We start from the raw sequence: 17,287 nt of genomic DNA, 5'->3' as shown, positions 1-17,287 counted from the left end.
TATTTTATGTGCACTGGTATGAAAGTGTCAGATCCCCAGGAACTGGAGTTACAGACAGTTGTGATCTGCCATGTGGGTGCTGGGAAATGAACCCGGGTCCTCTAGAAGAGCAGCCAGTGCTCTTAACTGCTGAGCCATCTCTCCAGCCTCAATGTTCTATATTTTAGAATATGTGACTTAAGCAGCTGGAGAGATGGCTCAGTAGTTAAGAACACTTGTTGCTCTTACAGAGGACTGGGGTTCAATTCCCAATGTTTGCATGATGGCTCACAACCAACCATCTGTAAGCCCAGGTCCAATGGATCCAACAAGCATGCACATGGTTTACATACATGCACACAGGCAGACACATAAAGTAAATAAGCTTCTTTAAAAAAAGAAGAATTTGTGACTTCAAATATTTAATCAATACTTCACTAAATGAATAGGGAACAAGGGAACTAGAAAAAGAGACTTTCCTAAGCATAAAATCCTGAGCCCTAAAATAGTACTAGCCTTCAAAGTTTCTGTAAGATCAACAGTTAGCCATACTTTCAGTATTTGTAAACAGATCTGCACACACCCCAGCCCTCCCTGAGGACTCCAGTAACACTGTCTGCATGCTCCTGCTCCATCTGCTCACAGAGCTCTCAGCTGTGGAAGCAGATCTCAGCCTCTGGGCACAGCTTCACAGCAGCGGTTCTGCAAACACAAGGGCATGTGAACTGGCTTCCCCAGCCTTTAAGACAGGATCACCCAGTCCACAACTTGAGAGGTGCCATAACTCAGTCACTGAAAACTGAGATCATGCCAGAGATGAAGCTCCTGCCTGCTCACCAGGGCCCTTTCTAAAAGGCTAAGCTGACCCCAGCCTAAGCCAACCAGTATGGCAGGGCCTAAGTAAATGGGAAGCACCCAAGGAAAACGAAAACCCAAGTCCTTGGTGTTGAGACTGAGCTCCAACCTTGAAGAGCCAAGTGAAGATTGTTCAGGAAAAGCTTGCCAATGAAGCTAGCAGAGCATTTTACACCCCAGGGACTCAATTTCCTCATGGCACCAGCATTTCCAATCTAATGACTGACACTTTAAATAGACAGGACTCTCATGAGTGCAAAAACATTGCTTTGTTTTTGTTTTAAAGGAAAGATTCAAATGGAAAGGAGAAAAGACATCTGTTTTCCAGTGTAATTCTACCGTCCTGGGACCGTGTGGTGTGCACCTACTATGGAATCTTCCCACACTCCCGAGTAACCAGCAGAGGCACGTCCATACACTCCCGAATATCTGAGCTGGCAAGAACAGGTGTTAGTCAAAGACCTCAGCCCTGAGACAATAGCTCCTGTCAGTCAACTACAGTTCTCACGACTCTTTCTGCCCTTCGACTTCATTCCAAACACAACTCACACCTGTGCAAGCACCTGAGCAAACCACACCAATGCATTCACACAGTGGCACACTGATTTTGGACAGGTACCAATACTAATATTATGATAAAACACAATTTATTTTTATTTTTATTATTTTTTTTTATTTTTTGAGACAGGATCTCTTTCTTTATGTAGTCCTGGATGTCTTAAAACTCTCTATGTAGACCAGGCTGGCCTAACACTCACAGAGAACCATCTGCCTCTGCCTCCCAAGTGGTAGGATTAAAGGTATGCTCCACTAAACCCAACTACAATTTTATTTTTAATGCAAAGACTTAGATGAGCATATGACCCTAAGGCATTTTCACAGCAGATTTGACAAGGAACCTGAGACACCAGGAACATATGCTTGAGTCCATGCCAAGAGGCCTCTGGGAGAAGGCAGAAATCAGCAGTCCATTACTTACCTGAGGCCAATGGGCGAATCCACTCTTTGCTATTTAGGTCGAGCCTCCAGAGGTCATTGAAGGCAGCATTGCAACTGCTCTGGGTGCAGCCTCCAAAGACATACATAGACTGATTGGCATCGTAATAGCACGCACCTGCAGGGGCAGGGGAAACAAGAAACATGGACTGCAGCTTAATTTAGAGGTATCTTCAACACCTTAACCATAACCCCTTTTTTTCCAAACTCTAATATTCTACACATTCAACAACTCCTCTGTGCCAGACACCAAATTCCTATCCCCAACTTGTCCTCACATTGATCAATATCACATTAGTCTTGCAAAGAAAGCCAAGAGAAAAGCTGTGAACATTTTTTTAAAATTAATATTTGTAATTTTTTAAGATTTATTTTTATTTTATGTTTATGGGTGTCTTTCTTGCACGGATGTAATGTGCACCATGTATATGCAGTGCTCATGGAGGCCAGAAGAGAATGTTAGATTCCCTGAAACTGGAGTCACAGATAGTTGTTAGCTGCTGTGTAGATGCTGGGACTGAACCCAAATTTTCTGTAAAAGCAGCCAGTGGTCTTAACAGGCAAGCCATCTTTCCAACCCGAAACATCTTATTTCTGAGCGCTAAACAAACTAACAATAACATCATGGAGCAAGATGGCAGGATTCCTGGAAGAGCAACATGCATTCAGACGGTGGCCGCTTGAGAGTGACACTTCTCTGAGCCCAGCGGTATCACTCTTACACTGCATCCTGTCCTAGAGCACGGCAAAGCCGGCATCCACACGTGTCCTTCCTGTTTCCCATGGACTGTTCTCTAAGTTTTGTATTTTCCAATGAAAACTGAAGCCCAAACCTTTCTATGAAACACAACGACGACAACTGTGAACACGGCTGTAACCATGACAACCACACCGACACCCACGTGACTACCTAAGACAGGTTTTGGTGAAGTGAAAGCACAGCAGAGGAAGCAGCAGTTCAAGCCTAAAGCAACTGAAGGGGAAGCAGAAAGCTATTTGACCCCTGGGCGTGCTGGCTGGTGTAGACTACATCAGACAGAAGGAAACACCTGAAGAGAAGCAAGGCCACAGGAGAGCCAGTTAGCAGTCGACTCCATGCGCATCACCAGAGCATTGCCAAGAAACAGAGGCAAAGAAAAGAGCTAAACCCAGAGAGACCTAATCCAGAGTTCAGATGAGAGGGGGGAAAGCTGAGCTCTGCTGGCATCTCCCTGAAGGCTCATCAAGCTGCTGTCCTTAGGAAAAGATGAACACAAGCCCTGCAGCTTCACTTTAACAGTTGGGCTCCAGGAAGAGACTGAGCAAAGCTTCTCTTAGTATCTTACATCACGCCACACAGGGTAGGGGAGTTATCCCTCATTTCTCATATGAAACCAACAGTAGGTGTCACATGAAAGGAAGGACACAGAGTAAAATTGCAGCATCCTGAGACACTAGTGCTTAGCGGCAGGGATCACCTAGCGATCTGCTGCAGGTGCAGCTCAGTCTCACAAACCACTGCTTTCAGGTCTCTTTTCAATTGCAATGCCACTTACTCAAGTTCAGAAAAAGGGAAATGCTCCTACACCGCAGCCACCCCGTATCCACTGCCACTGTTAGAGCAGCGGTGCGCATCAGCTCTGGAGTTAGAGCAGCGGTGCGCATCAGCTCTGGAGTTAGAGCAGCGGTGCGCATCAGCTCTGGAGTTAGCAGCTCTCTCTCTCACCTCTGAGACTGTCAGGCCTGGAAGCAAGCTCATTATGAGGGGCATGTTAGAAACTAGCTGAATGGAGAGAGAGAGAGCTGTGTGCTTCACTGGTTCCCAGTGATCCCAGCCAAGGAGTAAATGACTGCAGGTGTCACCGTAGGGACAATAAATGCAGTGCTGTCACAGACTCACCCCCACTGCTTACCCAGCACTCACGGCAGTGATACAGGGAGCTTCAAGTGTTCCGGTCTGGTCTGGTTTTGTTTGTTTGTTTTTGAGACAGAGTCTATGTAGCCCAGGCTGGTCTAGATCTCACAGAGATCCGCCTGCCTCTGCCTCCTGAGTGCTGGGATTAAAGGCGTGTGTCACCATGCCCAGCCTTTAAATGTTAACCTGTCTATGGACTCTATTTTTGGTTTGAAAATAATTTTGAGGGCTAGAGAGACAGCTCAGGAGTTAAAAGCACTGGCTGCTGTTCTTCCAGAGGACTGGGGTTCAACTCCCAGTCCCCACATGGAGGCTCCTAACATCCATAATTCCAGTTCCAATAATTTGACACTCTCTTCTGTCATTCCAGGGCACTACATACACATGGCCCAAAGACATACATGCAGACAAAAATCCATATACATATAATAAAGTAATGTCAAATCTTTTAAATAATAATTTGAATTTATATCTAAATGAGTTACTTTGTCTTCACAACAAAAAGTCAGTTTTAAAAGTGAGTCTAGCATTGTCTGCAGAGCAAGTTCCAGGCTAGTCAGGGCCACACTGTGAGCACCTGTCTCAAAATAAAATAAGATAAAGCATTATAAACAATAGAGTAAAAAGCAGAGTCTAGTAAAATCCCATTGCTCACATTTGCTAAGAACTGTAAATAACAAAGAATTAAGTTAAAGGGCATGACAGGAATGAGGACAATTCTGGCTCTACGTTTAGATCTCCAGTAAAGAAACTCACCAGCTCCAGGTTATCTTGATCCCACAGAGACAGGAGCTCACTATATAGCCCAAGCTTGCCTTGAGCTTGTGGTGATTCTCCTGCCGTAGCCTCCTGAGTACTACGATTACAGGTATGGATTACACACCTGGATTCCCTCAGACTTGGGACGAACTAGTAATTCCAATGAATGGGGCAATTATGAAGATCTAACAGTATTCTAGAACTTCTGAAATGTAACATTTATTACAACACTTGATAAAGCAAATCTGGGCCAGCAAGACGGCTCAGCTGGTAAAGGTGCTTGCCGACAAGCCTGATGACCTGGGAACCCACATGGTAGTGCAGGCACACACACACATAATAAACACTCTAGGATAAGGCCAATCCCTGATTCCCACTAGGACAGTCAAGGCTAGTTCATGGCACCTCGAGTCTACACACAACTCTTAGCAGCAGTTTCCTTCATGTAGCAAAAGAGCAGAGTGCCTTTGTTTTTCAAAGAGATAGCAAACATTCTTCTCCTCTGTTTGGATTGAAAACCCAGACAGTGGGGCCCCATGAGGGCCTTCACATGTATTTTAATCCTATACTAAAATAGGGCAGGCTGCATTTTCCTGTTTCTCTCTGAGCAAACAAAGGTTTCTGAAGCAGGAACGTGGGCCCCAAAGCTAAGGTACTGAGATGCAAGTGACACACACTGAGTTCAGTGACCATTGGCCAAGCATTAGCGAAGCAACTGTTAATTGCCTTTGACTCAAGTTCTCCACCCAAATAGGCTTTCCTTCTGGAACATCTAGACCTCTGGAATGTCACAATACTTAGAGCTCACAGCAGCGTGAATCCTGCACTAAGAAATGTAAAAGCTGTGTGTTCCAATTGTTAAATCCCCAAGCTTGTCCCAAGTAGGTTAGCCTGCTCTGTGAACAGCTACCACAAGACACCTATCTCAAATTGTCAACAGTCTCTATGCAGAGACAAACCGAGCAGCCACGATTTAACTGTATACACACATGCCAACAGTTCTTCGAAGACCAGAATAGTTTTCTACTGAACTACAATCATCTCAAGATCTTCGGGAATCTGGATTTCCGTGGTGCCTGTAACAATCCCTAAACGTTCCCTGAATGAGCTGCACACTCTAACTTTCCAGACTTTCAGATGTTAAGCTCTCTTTTGTTTCCCACTGTCACCAGGGAAAGGCCCTGAGGCATTTATCCCATGCAGAAAGAGACTATGCTGTTATGTGTCTCCCATCTACAAGCCGGAACATATTTGATAAGGTCTGTAATTACATAACTCAGGACAGGCGAGGGTGGTGATCCAGTCTGGGCCTGCAGGCTCCTGCAGGTGCCAGATCAGCAGCATGTGGAACTACCTGACTACATGAGAAGCCTAAACACTTCAATGTTGGGGATTCTCTATAGTAATCTGACAAGGGTATCCTCCATTAACCAAGGCTGGCGTGATTAGACTTGCAGACATTCACCAAAGATTACAAAACTTATATTTGTTGTGTGTATGGCTTTTTAATTTTTTTAAATTAATCGTGTGTGTGTGTGTGTGTGTGTGTGTGTGTGTGTGTGTGTGTGTGTGTGTATGCATGCCAAGGAAGGTATGTAGAAGTCAGAAAACTTGCAGGAGTAGGTTCTCTCTTCTGTGTGGGTCCTGGGAATTGAACTGAGGTCTTCAGTCTTGATGGCAGGTGCCTTTCCCTACTAAACCATCTCACTGGCCCATATGTGTTGTATTTAAGCCTATAAATCTTGACAATTATTAAAATGTATTCATATTGATGTAGATACTCAAATAGAACTGCTATTATAAAGGATTTGCTAGTATATCTGCTTAGGAGACATCAAGACACATAAAACAGAACTTAGGGAGCTGCCTCCTAAATACCCTGAAGATGAGTGAGTAGTCTACTACTCAAGCCTGTTAGAGACAAGCAGAACTTAGGATGACAGGATGCTAATGTTCACTCATCAGTATTAACCAGCCATTAGGCTCCACTCTCATAACAAAGGAGGCAACCTGACTTACAACCAGCCATTAGGCCCAACTAGCCATTAGGTCCATCCCCGTATCAGCTCAAGGGGGCAACTAGGGGTTCACAACTAATGTTAATTCCTGGCCTGCTGTATAGCCTCTCAGTTCTCTTTTTTAAAAAAGCATAATTCTGCCAGGTGAGCAAGATGACCTTAGGTAACAACTATTTGAAAAAGAATAACACTGGCGTACTAAAATAATTCTGGCAATATCTTTGCTGTGTAGATCTCCCATCTGCCTAAGTGACCAGGCTTGCAGTCTCCTGACTCTATTTAAATTGTTTAAAATGTAATGTGGGGCGGGGACCTGAAAGAGATTTAAGGATGACAATGTGTGTGAAATGCATAAGCCTAAGATATAATAAGCTAGAGAAATCGTCTATTTGAGGCTGGTTCCTCTTTGGGCATTAGCCAGAGCCCAGCATTCATTACATTAAAGAGCTTTTTCATTTATTAATCCCTATGTGCATGGAGTGATTTCTCATTGGAAAGGCATATTAATTCTAGAACTAGCTATGAACTGGGTGCTAAGAAGTACAAGAGTGTCTACAATGTGGGACCTATCCTCAAGAACACACCACCCGTGGAAGAGACATATTCACATCCAACAGCCTAAATAATATTTTGACGAGTGTTTCTCAACTACATTTCTCAGCAACCTGTAACATAAACAGTATGTGCTACATACATCTTACAAATAGAGAAACCGGGTAAGAAGCCCGAGGAATTTGGTTCCCAGATGCAAAGGTCTTTGCTGTTGACAGAGCTTCACTGACAGAGACAACGGTAAGGAAGAAGTTGTGAGTGTCAGGAGAGCAGAGGGACAGTACAGTGGAGAGGTCAGGGTAGTTCTCCAACAGTGTGGCCTTTTCTGTTTCTGTAGGAGCAAGGTCTACCTTTAGTTCCATCCAGCTTGCGATAGAGAGAAGGAAAGAAGACACTTAGAAATGTACGGAGGTGGGGGGGGGGGGGTACTCAGTTCACATTTGCTTTGAATGAGGCTCAGGGTTTCACCTCCAGCATCACAAGAGAAAAAATGAAGAATGTATTGTGATGGTGTTTAGATGTAATGATCAGATTATGAATTAAGAGTGATATGAAAAAAGAAAAGGCTTGAGCCAGAACAGAAACTTGGCTTTTTGTTCTGTTTTACATAGAATCTTAGGTAGCCCAGGCAGACCTCAAACTCATTAAGTAGCCAGGGCTGGCCTCGAACTCCAGATCCTCCTGGTTCCACCACCGAAGTGCTGGGACTACAAGCATGCACCACCACATCCAGCTTGGATCTTGAGGGCAGGAACTGAGAATGTATCTAATACCTCAAGTCTGTGTATCCAAGATGATGATGACATTCACTAAATTAAGGAAGGGAGAAAGTTGGGAATAGGGGGCCACTGAGCTCTACTTTTAGCTAACTGAATATGAAAAATCCAGTATCTCCATGGTAACATAAGTGAAGAATTAAAAATGCAGATCTTGAATTAACATGAATTAGGGATATGAAAGAAAACTGAGGGATCAAGAATAGATACAGAATAGAAAAAGGATGGAGCCAAGGGGGGAAAATTAAACCCTTAGTTTTCTTTTAATTTTAAAATTACATTTATTAACCCGGGTGGTGGTGGCACATGTCTTTAATCCCAGCACTCAGGAGGCAGAGGAAGGCCAAGCTCTATGAGTCCAAGGCCAGCCTAGTCTACAGAACAAGTTCCAGGACAGCCAAGGCTACACAGAGAAACCCTGTCTCAAAATAACAAACCAAATTACATTTATTTCTTTATTCATTCTGTGTGCCTGTGTGGAAACCCCTGTGCCAAGGTGCATGTGTGGAGGTGAGAGGATAATTTTTGGGAACTGGTTCTCTCCATCTACAGTGTGGGTCCTGGGGATCAAACTCAGGCTGTCAGGCTTGGTTGTAAGAACCTTTACCTGTTCAGCCATCTCGGCAGCCCCAGAATTCTTAGTTTTTAATCCATTTGCAATTGCCCTTTTTTCTGTAACAGTCCTTTTTAGTTTGCCAGTCAGCTAGGCAGTGTATAGAGACACACGGAAAAAAATAGACAGACTCAGACAAAAAAACCAATGAGAGACAAACTTTTTTTTTTTTTTTTTTTACAAAATTACCTTATGACTCTTTCCTAGATTTCAAACGGCATGGTGAGCCACCCTTACCAGAGGCTCATAGTAACGGCCTCTAATTCCTGGCTGGAATGTCCAGCAGTGTGAGGTAAGTAAAGCTTTCCCTTCAGAAGCTGACTGCCTCCAGTATGCTGCTGTGATGACATAAAGCTGACTAATGCATCCAGACTTACTCTTCTCTCACTGATGGACAGTCTCAGGGCTGGGGACATAGCTCAGTGGTAAAGAGTCTGCCCTCAGCAAGAGGCCCTGACTTCGATCCCCAGCCTTGCAAAATCCAGAGCAACAGTTTTCAGAAACCCTATAAACTTCTCTTCCTCTATCTGTAGTAGTAACACACACTGAATTAAATATGGACCCTGATAGCTAGAATGTCATTTGTCTAGCCATTCTGGATCACTATCTGCAAACTCCAGAAACAGTTGAGATCTTTTGAAAACTCTTTCAATAACAGCAGTAATGATGATGTCACTTGCCTTCTGCTCTGAGACAAGGTTCTGCTAGACAGCCCAGCTGGTCTTGAATTCTGCCCCTGCTGCCATGATAGGCATGCACGCCACTTTTTCCTGTGCTGGCAATGGTACAAACACCTCAGAAGCACTGGGTAAACTGCTGGTGTTTCAGCATGGGTCAAGGCAGTACCACTGAACTATTCTCTTTTTCCCATTATATGTATTGATTGATTCACCTTCAGGAGGCTGGGGCTGGAGGAGAATCAAATGAAACATAATATAAAATTAACAAGCCCCAGCAATTCATCTGTTGAGGTTCCATGGCATGAATGTGGAGGTCAGAGGACAACTCACAGTTAAAAGATAACTAGCAAGAGACTGTTCTCCTCCACCATGTAGGTCCTAGAGATGGGACAGCATGTAACAGCTTGGCAGTGAGCTCCTTTACCTGCTGAGCTAACTCACCTGTCCTCAACTATCTTATAAATCCAGCACCCTCACTGTCACACACTCACAGTGCTGACTTCAGTGAGTCCCACAGAGGTCTCGAGGATGTCCTCCTTTGAATAGGATAGAGCAGCACAAGTACAAAAGCAGCTCCTTGAGAGTGCATGAAACACTTTATCTGTCTCTTTGGTCTGTTTTCATCCAGCCCCAAAGCAATAAATGAGTGTGGTAGTTTGAAAGAAAAGGGCCCCCAAAGCGAATGGTACTATTAGGAGGTGTGGCCTTGTTGGAGGAAGTGTGTCACTGTGGGGACAGTCTTTGAGGTCTCTTTTTGTCATGCTTTCCTCAGTGTGACAGTCAATTGACTTTCTGTTGCCTGCAAGATGTAGCACTCTCAGCTCTCAGCACCACGTCTTCCTGCGCGCCGCCATGCTCCCCTTCATGACCATAATGGACACAGAACCTCTAAAACGGTAAGCGAGCTGCCCTTAATTAAATGTTTTCTTTATAAGAGTTGTTGTGGTCATGGTGTCTCTTCATAGCAATAGAAACCCTAAGACTACAAGTCATTGAGCTGGGCGGTGGTGGCACACGCCTTTAATCCCAGGAGGTAGAGGCAGGCGGATCTCTGTGAGTTCAAGGCCAGCCTGGGCTACAGAGTGAGATCCAGGACAGGCTCCAAAGCTACACAGAGAAACTTTGTCTCGAAAAAAAACAAAAAAACAAAAACAAAAACAAAAGACTACAAGTCATAACTATTTCTAAACATCTCCAGATAGACACCTAGCGAACGATCTGGGGGTAAGAGGCACTGAAGGATCTTCACCTGCTGGTGTTTACAGCCCCTACCAATCCTTGTGTGATCAAGAGAATAAAAAGGAAGAGATGCACTCACTCCAATGACTGTGAAGAAATGCTCTGGCTTCCTGCCTTCTTGGGTACCCTCTCATCATCCCCTCTACAGTAAGCAGCTGACAGTGTGGCTGGCTCTAGCTAGAGGTCCACGTAATAAGAAACTGAGGCCCCCTTTGAAGAGGTCGCCCAATCCCAAGTCTAAGCTTCAGAACAGTGAAGCTCTGGACAGCAATGATGGCAACTCTATAAAACACTCCTAAACCAGAACACCATCTCCAAAGCCCACACCTTCAAGAACAGGGAAGAAATATTACTTTAAGCTGTTTAGTTTTAGGGTCACTTTTTTGACATAGGTAACAAATACATGTTCCTTCCTACCAACAGCTCAAAATATAGTCAGGCATGGTGGCAGATGCCTGAAATCCTCACCTTCAGGAGGCTGGGGCTGGAGGAGAATCAAATGAAGCATAATATAAAATTAACAAGCCCCAGCAATTCATCTGTGGAGGTGTCAAGGATTGGACCCTGGGCCTTGCTAAGCAAGCACTCTACCACTGATTTACATGCCAGCCTTTACGACATGTTTAGACTCACTTTTCCTAATTCTGTTAGAAACTCTCACTTTCCATTCTCTTCATTAAAAAGCCAGACAAAGTGCATGCCTCCAAAACAGTTTCTAGAAACACAAGCACAGGCAGTGTGGGACCTGCTTTCTCAATGTGGATACTCACTGTGGGAAAACCGTTGAGTGATGGGGGTTCCGGGATAAGGGTAAGTCCTGCTCTCCCACTGAATGTTTCCTTCCTGGACAGCCTTCATGAAACCATGGTAACACTGGTGGGCTACACCTAAAGATGGAAAAAACCAAAGGCGTCAGCTTGGATATCTAACTTGTGGGGGGGAGAAATCATTATAATTCTATCTTTTAACTGTTTTTTTTTTTTTTTGGTTTTTCAAGACAGGGTTTCTCTGTGTAGTTTTGGGCCTTTCCTGGAACTCACTTGGTAGTCCAGGCTGGCCTCGAACTCACAGAGATCCGCCTGGCTCTGCCTCCCAAGTGCTGGGATTAAAGGCGTGACCACCGCCCGGCTGTTCAACTGTTTTATCACTTGTATAAGTCATGAACGTTTTGAGGAAGTCCGAATTTCTCTCATTTTTATTCAAAGAAAGGAAATGGAATCAAGAAATGTCAAAATTGAAAGAACTACATTTTACCAGGGTACAGGAGTTTCAGAGATGTGTGCAAGGTTACTAAATCAGGTCACATGATAACCTTGTCCACTTTCAGTTATATCATGTGGCAATAAAGATAATTGGTAGCATTTACTACAGAGCAGAGGGGTGGGGAGTAATTTATCTTTGTGAAGAATCCAATAAAGCAGTATCTGAAATGAAATAGCTGCTCAAAAGGCTCTGCAGTTAGAGCATGGTAATCAGGAATTTTCCAGCTTAAGCAAGAACGTAGAAGTACATTATTATATAATAGATTATGAAATGTGGAATGTGTCTCTAAGGACGGTGTCTTAAAAGTTAAGAGCCTGGGTGGGCTGGAGTGATGGCTCAGTGGTTAAGAGCACTTGGCTGCTTTTCCAGAGGACCCACGTTTACTTCCTACACAGAGGCTCAGAAGAGTCAGCAACTCCAGCTCCAGGGGAACCAACACACGCTTCTGGCCTCAGTGGACACAAGGCACACATGTGTTACACAGACATATATGCAAGTAAAATACCCAAATACATGAAATAAAAATAAATAGATAAAAATTAGGAGCTTGGGGCTGGAGAGTTGGTGTAGCAGTTAAGAGCACTTACTGCCCTTGCAGAGGACCCAGGTTCAATTTCCAGCATGTTGAACGGCTCAAAACTGCCTGTAACTCCAATTCCAGAGGATCCATGCCCTCTTTTGGCCTACACAGGCATGTGCACATACGTGGTGCACAAACACTCAAGTCATACACACATACATGTAAAATTAATAAATAACTTTTTTTAAAGTTAAGCGCTCCCAAATGAAGAGGGTCCTCTGGAAGAGTAATTGTTAAGCCATCTCTCCAGTACACCTTTCTTTCTCTTTATGTTTAAGCATATATTAAAACATCTCTATTACCCCCCACTTCTGCTTCATAAAAACATTATTTAAAAAGACCAACTGAGGAAAGACACTGGAGTCAGCCTCTGGTTGGATCGCCATGTACCCACACTAACAAGTACATACAATAAACAGACACACCAGGCCCACAGCTGTCTGTAACTCCAGTGCTAGACATATGATGCTCTCTTCTGACCTCCACAGGCACCAGGCATTGCACATGGAGCACAGAAAATACATACAGGCAAAACACTCACACACATGAAGAAAAATAGACCTTCTTTGTTGTTGTTGTTTTGAGACAGGATTACTTTGTGTAACAGCTCTGTTATCCTATGTCCTAGAACTCGCTTTGTAGACCAGGCTGGCCTCAAACTCAGAGATCTATCTGCCTCTGCCTCCCAAATGCTGGGATTACAGGGATGTGCCAGCACCACCCGGCCAAATAAATCAATCTTTAAAAACAAAACAAAACAAAACAAAAAAATATCATTTTGAAACTGTAAATAAATTAAAAACTATTACTATTATACAACTGTATATTATTATATATTAATGTTCTAGCTGTTCATAAAATTAACCAAGATAAGAAAAATGTGTTAACTTATCTAATAGTAATTTTCACAACCATAATGTCTTTAAGGGAGAAAAGAAAAAAAGGGAGTCTAAGAGTTCTCTTCAATGGCTTTTTCTGTCCAGGTTGTTACTTTTTGGGGGGATGGGAGTAGGGGTAGTGGTTGCCACAGAAGCCTTCTGTGTCCCCCTTTCTCAACTATGAGTCTGCAGTCATCTAGACCACTGCAAAGGCAGCTCCCCTGCCCTTTACAGTCAGTGGGAGCACAGATCATGGACCTCCACATGGTTTCTAGCAACAGTAGGGACCACAAACATCTACATGGCCTTTGGCCTCAGCACGTGCCACAGACCTCAGCATGGTCTCCAGTGGCAGTATAGACCATGGATGTCAACACAGCAATCAAAAAGAGCTCTTAAAAATTGTGATAAGGGGGCTGGAGTGTAGCTCTCCACAGTTGATGGCTTCTGGCGGGGGATCGGCTGGGGGAGAACTCAGTTTTCTTTAAGGGGCTGGCCACCGGGAGTTTGATCATGCTCTAGTGAGGATACGGGCAACACAAATAGGACATGTTTTTGTTTCGTGTTTTTTTTTGGGGGGGGTCACAAAGGTGGAGGGGCAGACTTTGGAGGATGGAGAAGTTGAGTGTGATCAGGGTGCATGATATGAAATTCCCAAATAATCAATGAAAATATTACGTTGGAAACAAATTAAATAAGAAAAAGAAAAAGAAGGCTTGGTGATGGAGAAGTGGGGAAGTGGGGAGGACCTGGGAGGAGACGCTAGAGGGGAAATCATGATCAGAATTTATTGTCTAAGTTTTCAATTAATAAAAATAAATACAAATTTTTAAAAAGGGGGGATCTAAAACTAAATTACTCAATAAAAGCTGACATAATCAGGGCTCTGCACTTAGGAGCTCTTGCTGCTCTTCCAAAGGACTGAGTTCAATTCCAGCTCCCACATTAGATGGCTCACAGCCTTCTATAAATCAAGATTCAGAGGATCTGATGCTCTCTTCTGGCCTCTAGGGGTATCTGCACACATGTAGCATATACATATACAGACAGACAGATACACATACACACACACACACACACACACACACACACACACACACAAATAAACAGTATCTCTTTAAAATACGTGAAATAAGCTGGGCAGTGGTGATGCACGCCTTTAATCCCAGAACTCTGGAGGCAGAGCCAGGTGGATCTCTGTGAGTTCAAGGCCAGCCTGGTCTACAGAGTGAGATCCAGGACAGGCTCCAAAACTACACAGAGACACCCTATCTTGAAAAACCAAAAACAACAACAACAAAAACAACTTGAAATACCCTCTGTCTTTTCTATAGTACCTTTGATAAGCCGATACCACTGTTTGCAGACCAGAGCTGCGGTTTTGTGTTCCTGATACGGTGAAAGGAAGGACAGAATATACTCCAAAACCTCTTCTGGCAGCTCAGACATGGACCTATTATGTCTTGTTTCTTCAACTCCCAACACTGGGTGGGGTTCCTCCTCTTGCTCCATTGTCCCTTCCAGCACAGTTTCTTCTTGGTCCACAGCCATGAAACTGTCATCTTCACTGTCAGAGGAGCTGGCCATGACATCCCACTTGAAGCTGTAGAGAGTAAGAAATAAACATTAGTGTACAACTTTCAGAAGCAGCTGAGCACCTGAGCTGCTCGTGGACTCTTTCCCACACAGCATGAAATTGCTCCAGCATTTCCCCACACTAGCTGGAACCATCGGAATTTGATAGAGTTCAAATGTCAAGCCCATCACATCCTCCTTCCCCTAGAATGGCATCAAGTTCTACTGTAACCTTAAAACAAGGAAACTGGGACTAGAGAGAAGGCTCAGCAGTTAAGAGCACTCCACAGATAGGGCTCAAGTTTGGTTCCCAGCACCACACAGTAGCTCACAATAGCCTGAACTCCAATTCCAGGGGACTCAGCACCATTTTCTGGCCTCTATGGGAACTGCACACGTTTGTTGGTACACAGACCATACATGCAGGTAAACACTCAAATACATTAAAAATAAATCTTAAAAACAAACAAAACCCACCACCAAGCTGGGCATGGTAACATAGCAGCTTAAATTCTAGCACTTGGGAGGCAGAGGTAGGTGGATAGATCTCTGAGGTTTACACCAGCCTAAACTCTACATAGTGAGTTCTAGACCAACCAAAACTACATAGTGAGACCCTATCTCAAGCAAGCAAAACAACCTAGAAAACTTGTTCTTTCCTAATTCCTTTAACCTCGAGATCTGACTAATACATGATTCAGGGAATAGCCAATGATCCAAAACCTCCCACTGACAAGGAAAAACTAACTCTGGGTCCTACAAAAGAGCAGAACACTGGGAAGATCTGAGTTAAGAAACAGCAGTTTAAGCTGGGGTTGGGGGGTGAAGGGGTGGCAGTGCACACCTTTAATCCCAGCGTTTGGGAGGCAGAGGCAGGTGAATCTCTCAGTTGAAGGCCAGTCTGGTCTACAGAACAAGTTCTAGGACAGCCAGGGCTACACACAGAAACCCAGTCTTAAAAAAACAAAAACAAACAAAAAATCAGCAGCTTTAAGACAGGTATAGTGGCACACACCTGTGATCCCAGCACTTGGGAGGCTGAAGCAGGAGTCGGAGGCTAGCCTAAGGTACATAATGAGACCTGTCTGGGGGGTGGGGGGAGATGTATGTATGTATGTATGTATGTATGTATGTATGTATGTATGTATGTGTATCCGTTTGAAAGGGAGTAGAGTTTAACAGTAGAATGCACGATTAGAGTGCTTGTCCTTACACAGGACAATTCAATTAGAGAATAATGACTGTTCTAAGAACAGGCTTAATTGGCTAAACTGCCAACTATAAAGCAATATGGACAACAGAAAATATGACAAATCTAGGCAATAAAAATAAAAACCCAAATGCCTAATAACAGAATCAACAGTATGAACTGTCATTCACAATGGAAACCTATGAAGTTAAGAATGACATGTCACATACATGTCTCTCAGAAGCAACTCTCTGCAAAGAGGGCAGAATGCTTACTGCATGACTATTCACACAAGTTCAAAGTTCATCTGTGCTATTACAAGTGAGGACAGTAATTAACATAGCAAGTTCCAAAAGTGCTGGTAAAATTCTGTTCCTAGCTGGGTGGTGGTGGCGCACCCCTTTAATTGCGGCACTCAGGAGGCAGAGCTAGGCGGATCTCTGTGAGTTCGAGGCCAGCCTGGTCTACAGAGCGAGATCCTGGATAGGCACCAAAACTACACAGAAACCCTGTCTCGAAAAAACAAACAAACAAACAACAACAAAAAAAAAATTCTGTTCCTAATTGGGAACAGAAGTGTCTGTCTGTGAAAAAGTCATGTGCTGAATACTCCTGTACTTCACAAGAGTTGATCAGAATATGCTCATCAGTAGTTATTTCTAGTGAAGATAGTATCGATAATTTAAATTTCCTTTTGTGCTTAGCTCTATTCACAGAAATTTCTAGAAAGAAAATTCTCTATCGTACACAAAGGCAAACAAGTCATTTGCATATGCAAAGCCTAAGGTAAAAACAGTAAAATTAAGAAAATGTCATTGATATAAGAACAGGTGTACTGGTGCACATCTTTAATCCCAGCACTTGATAGGTGAAGAGGCAGGAAGAACTCTGTGAGTTCAAGGCCAGCCAGGACTACCCAGTAAGACCCTGTCTCAACAAGAAAGTTATGTCCCAGTAGACTGAAAGGAGAAGGAGCTAAGCAGAATGAGGACCAAAAAGGTTTAATGGGGAGTAAACTCCCTAAGGGATATGGGAGAAGCAGGGACCAGACAAGGGGAGACACAGATCACGATGCCAAGCTGACCAAGCCTGGCTCACAGACCTTACTAAGACAACCAATTAGAAGGATCTGGTGAAGAATGGACAGGGTGAAGCTCCTCTATCACTATTTGGCTAAGGCACTGGCTAGGGACCACTCCAAGAAGACTTGGCTGCAAAGCTCTGGCAGACTTTGAAGAGGCAAACAACTTAGCTGTATTCTTCACAAGGAATACAGCTTTTTTATTTTCTTTCTTTTTTGGGGGGTGGGTATTGGTTTTTTGAGACAGGGTTTCTCTGCATAGCCCTGGCTGTCTTGGAACTTACTCTGTAGACCAGGCTGGCCTTGATTGAACTCAGTGATCTGCCTGCCTCTGCCTGGGATTAGAGTGCTTCTAAGCTA

The 17,287-nt window shown here is 43.8% G+C and overlaps 1 protein-coding gene across 1 annotated transcript in view; it reads right to left on the bottom strand.

Moving 5' to 3' along the window:
- Window positions 1–17,287, bottom strand: part of Fbxo42 (F-box protein 42) — a 67,178-nt gene that overhangs the window by 33,380 nt on the left and 16,511 nt on the right. Inside the window, exons 2-4 of the mRNA XM_059255322.1 lie at window positions 14,420–14,685; window positions 11,132–11,248; window positions 1,814–1,948 (exon numbers count right to left, since the gene is read on the bottom strand). Coding sequence (XP_059111305.1) covers window positions 1,814–1,948; window positions 11,132–11,248; window positions 14,420–14,669 — 502 coding nt within the window. The 5' untranslated portion in view covers window positions 14,670–14,685. The remainder of the gene's footprint in view (window positions 1–1,813; window positions 1,949–11,131; window positions 11,249–14,419; window positions 14,686–17,287) is intronic.

The sequence above is a fragment of the Peromyscus eremicus genome, chromosome 2 (genome assembly GCF_949786415.1).
Source record: "Peromyscus eremicus chromosome 2, PerEre_H2_v1, whole genome shotgun sequence".
NCBI lineage: Eukaryota > Metazoa > Chordata > Mammalia > Rodentia > Cricetidae > Peromyscus > Peromyscus eremicus.
This window is presented reverse-complemented; position numbering and strand designations above follow the sequence as displayed.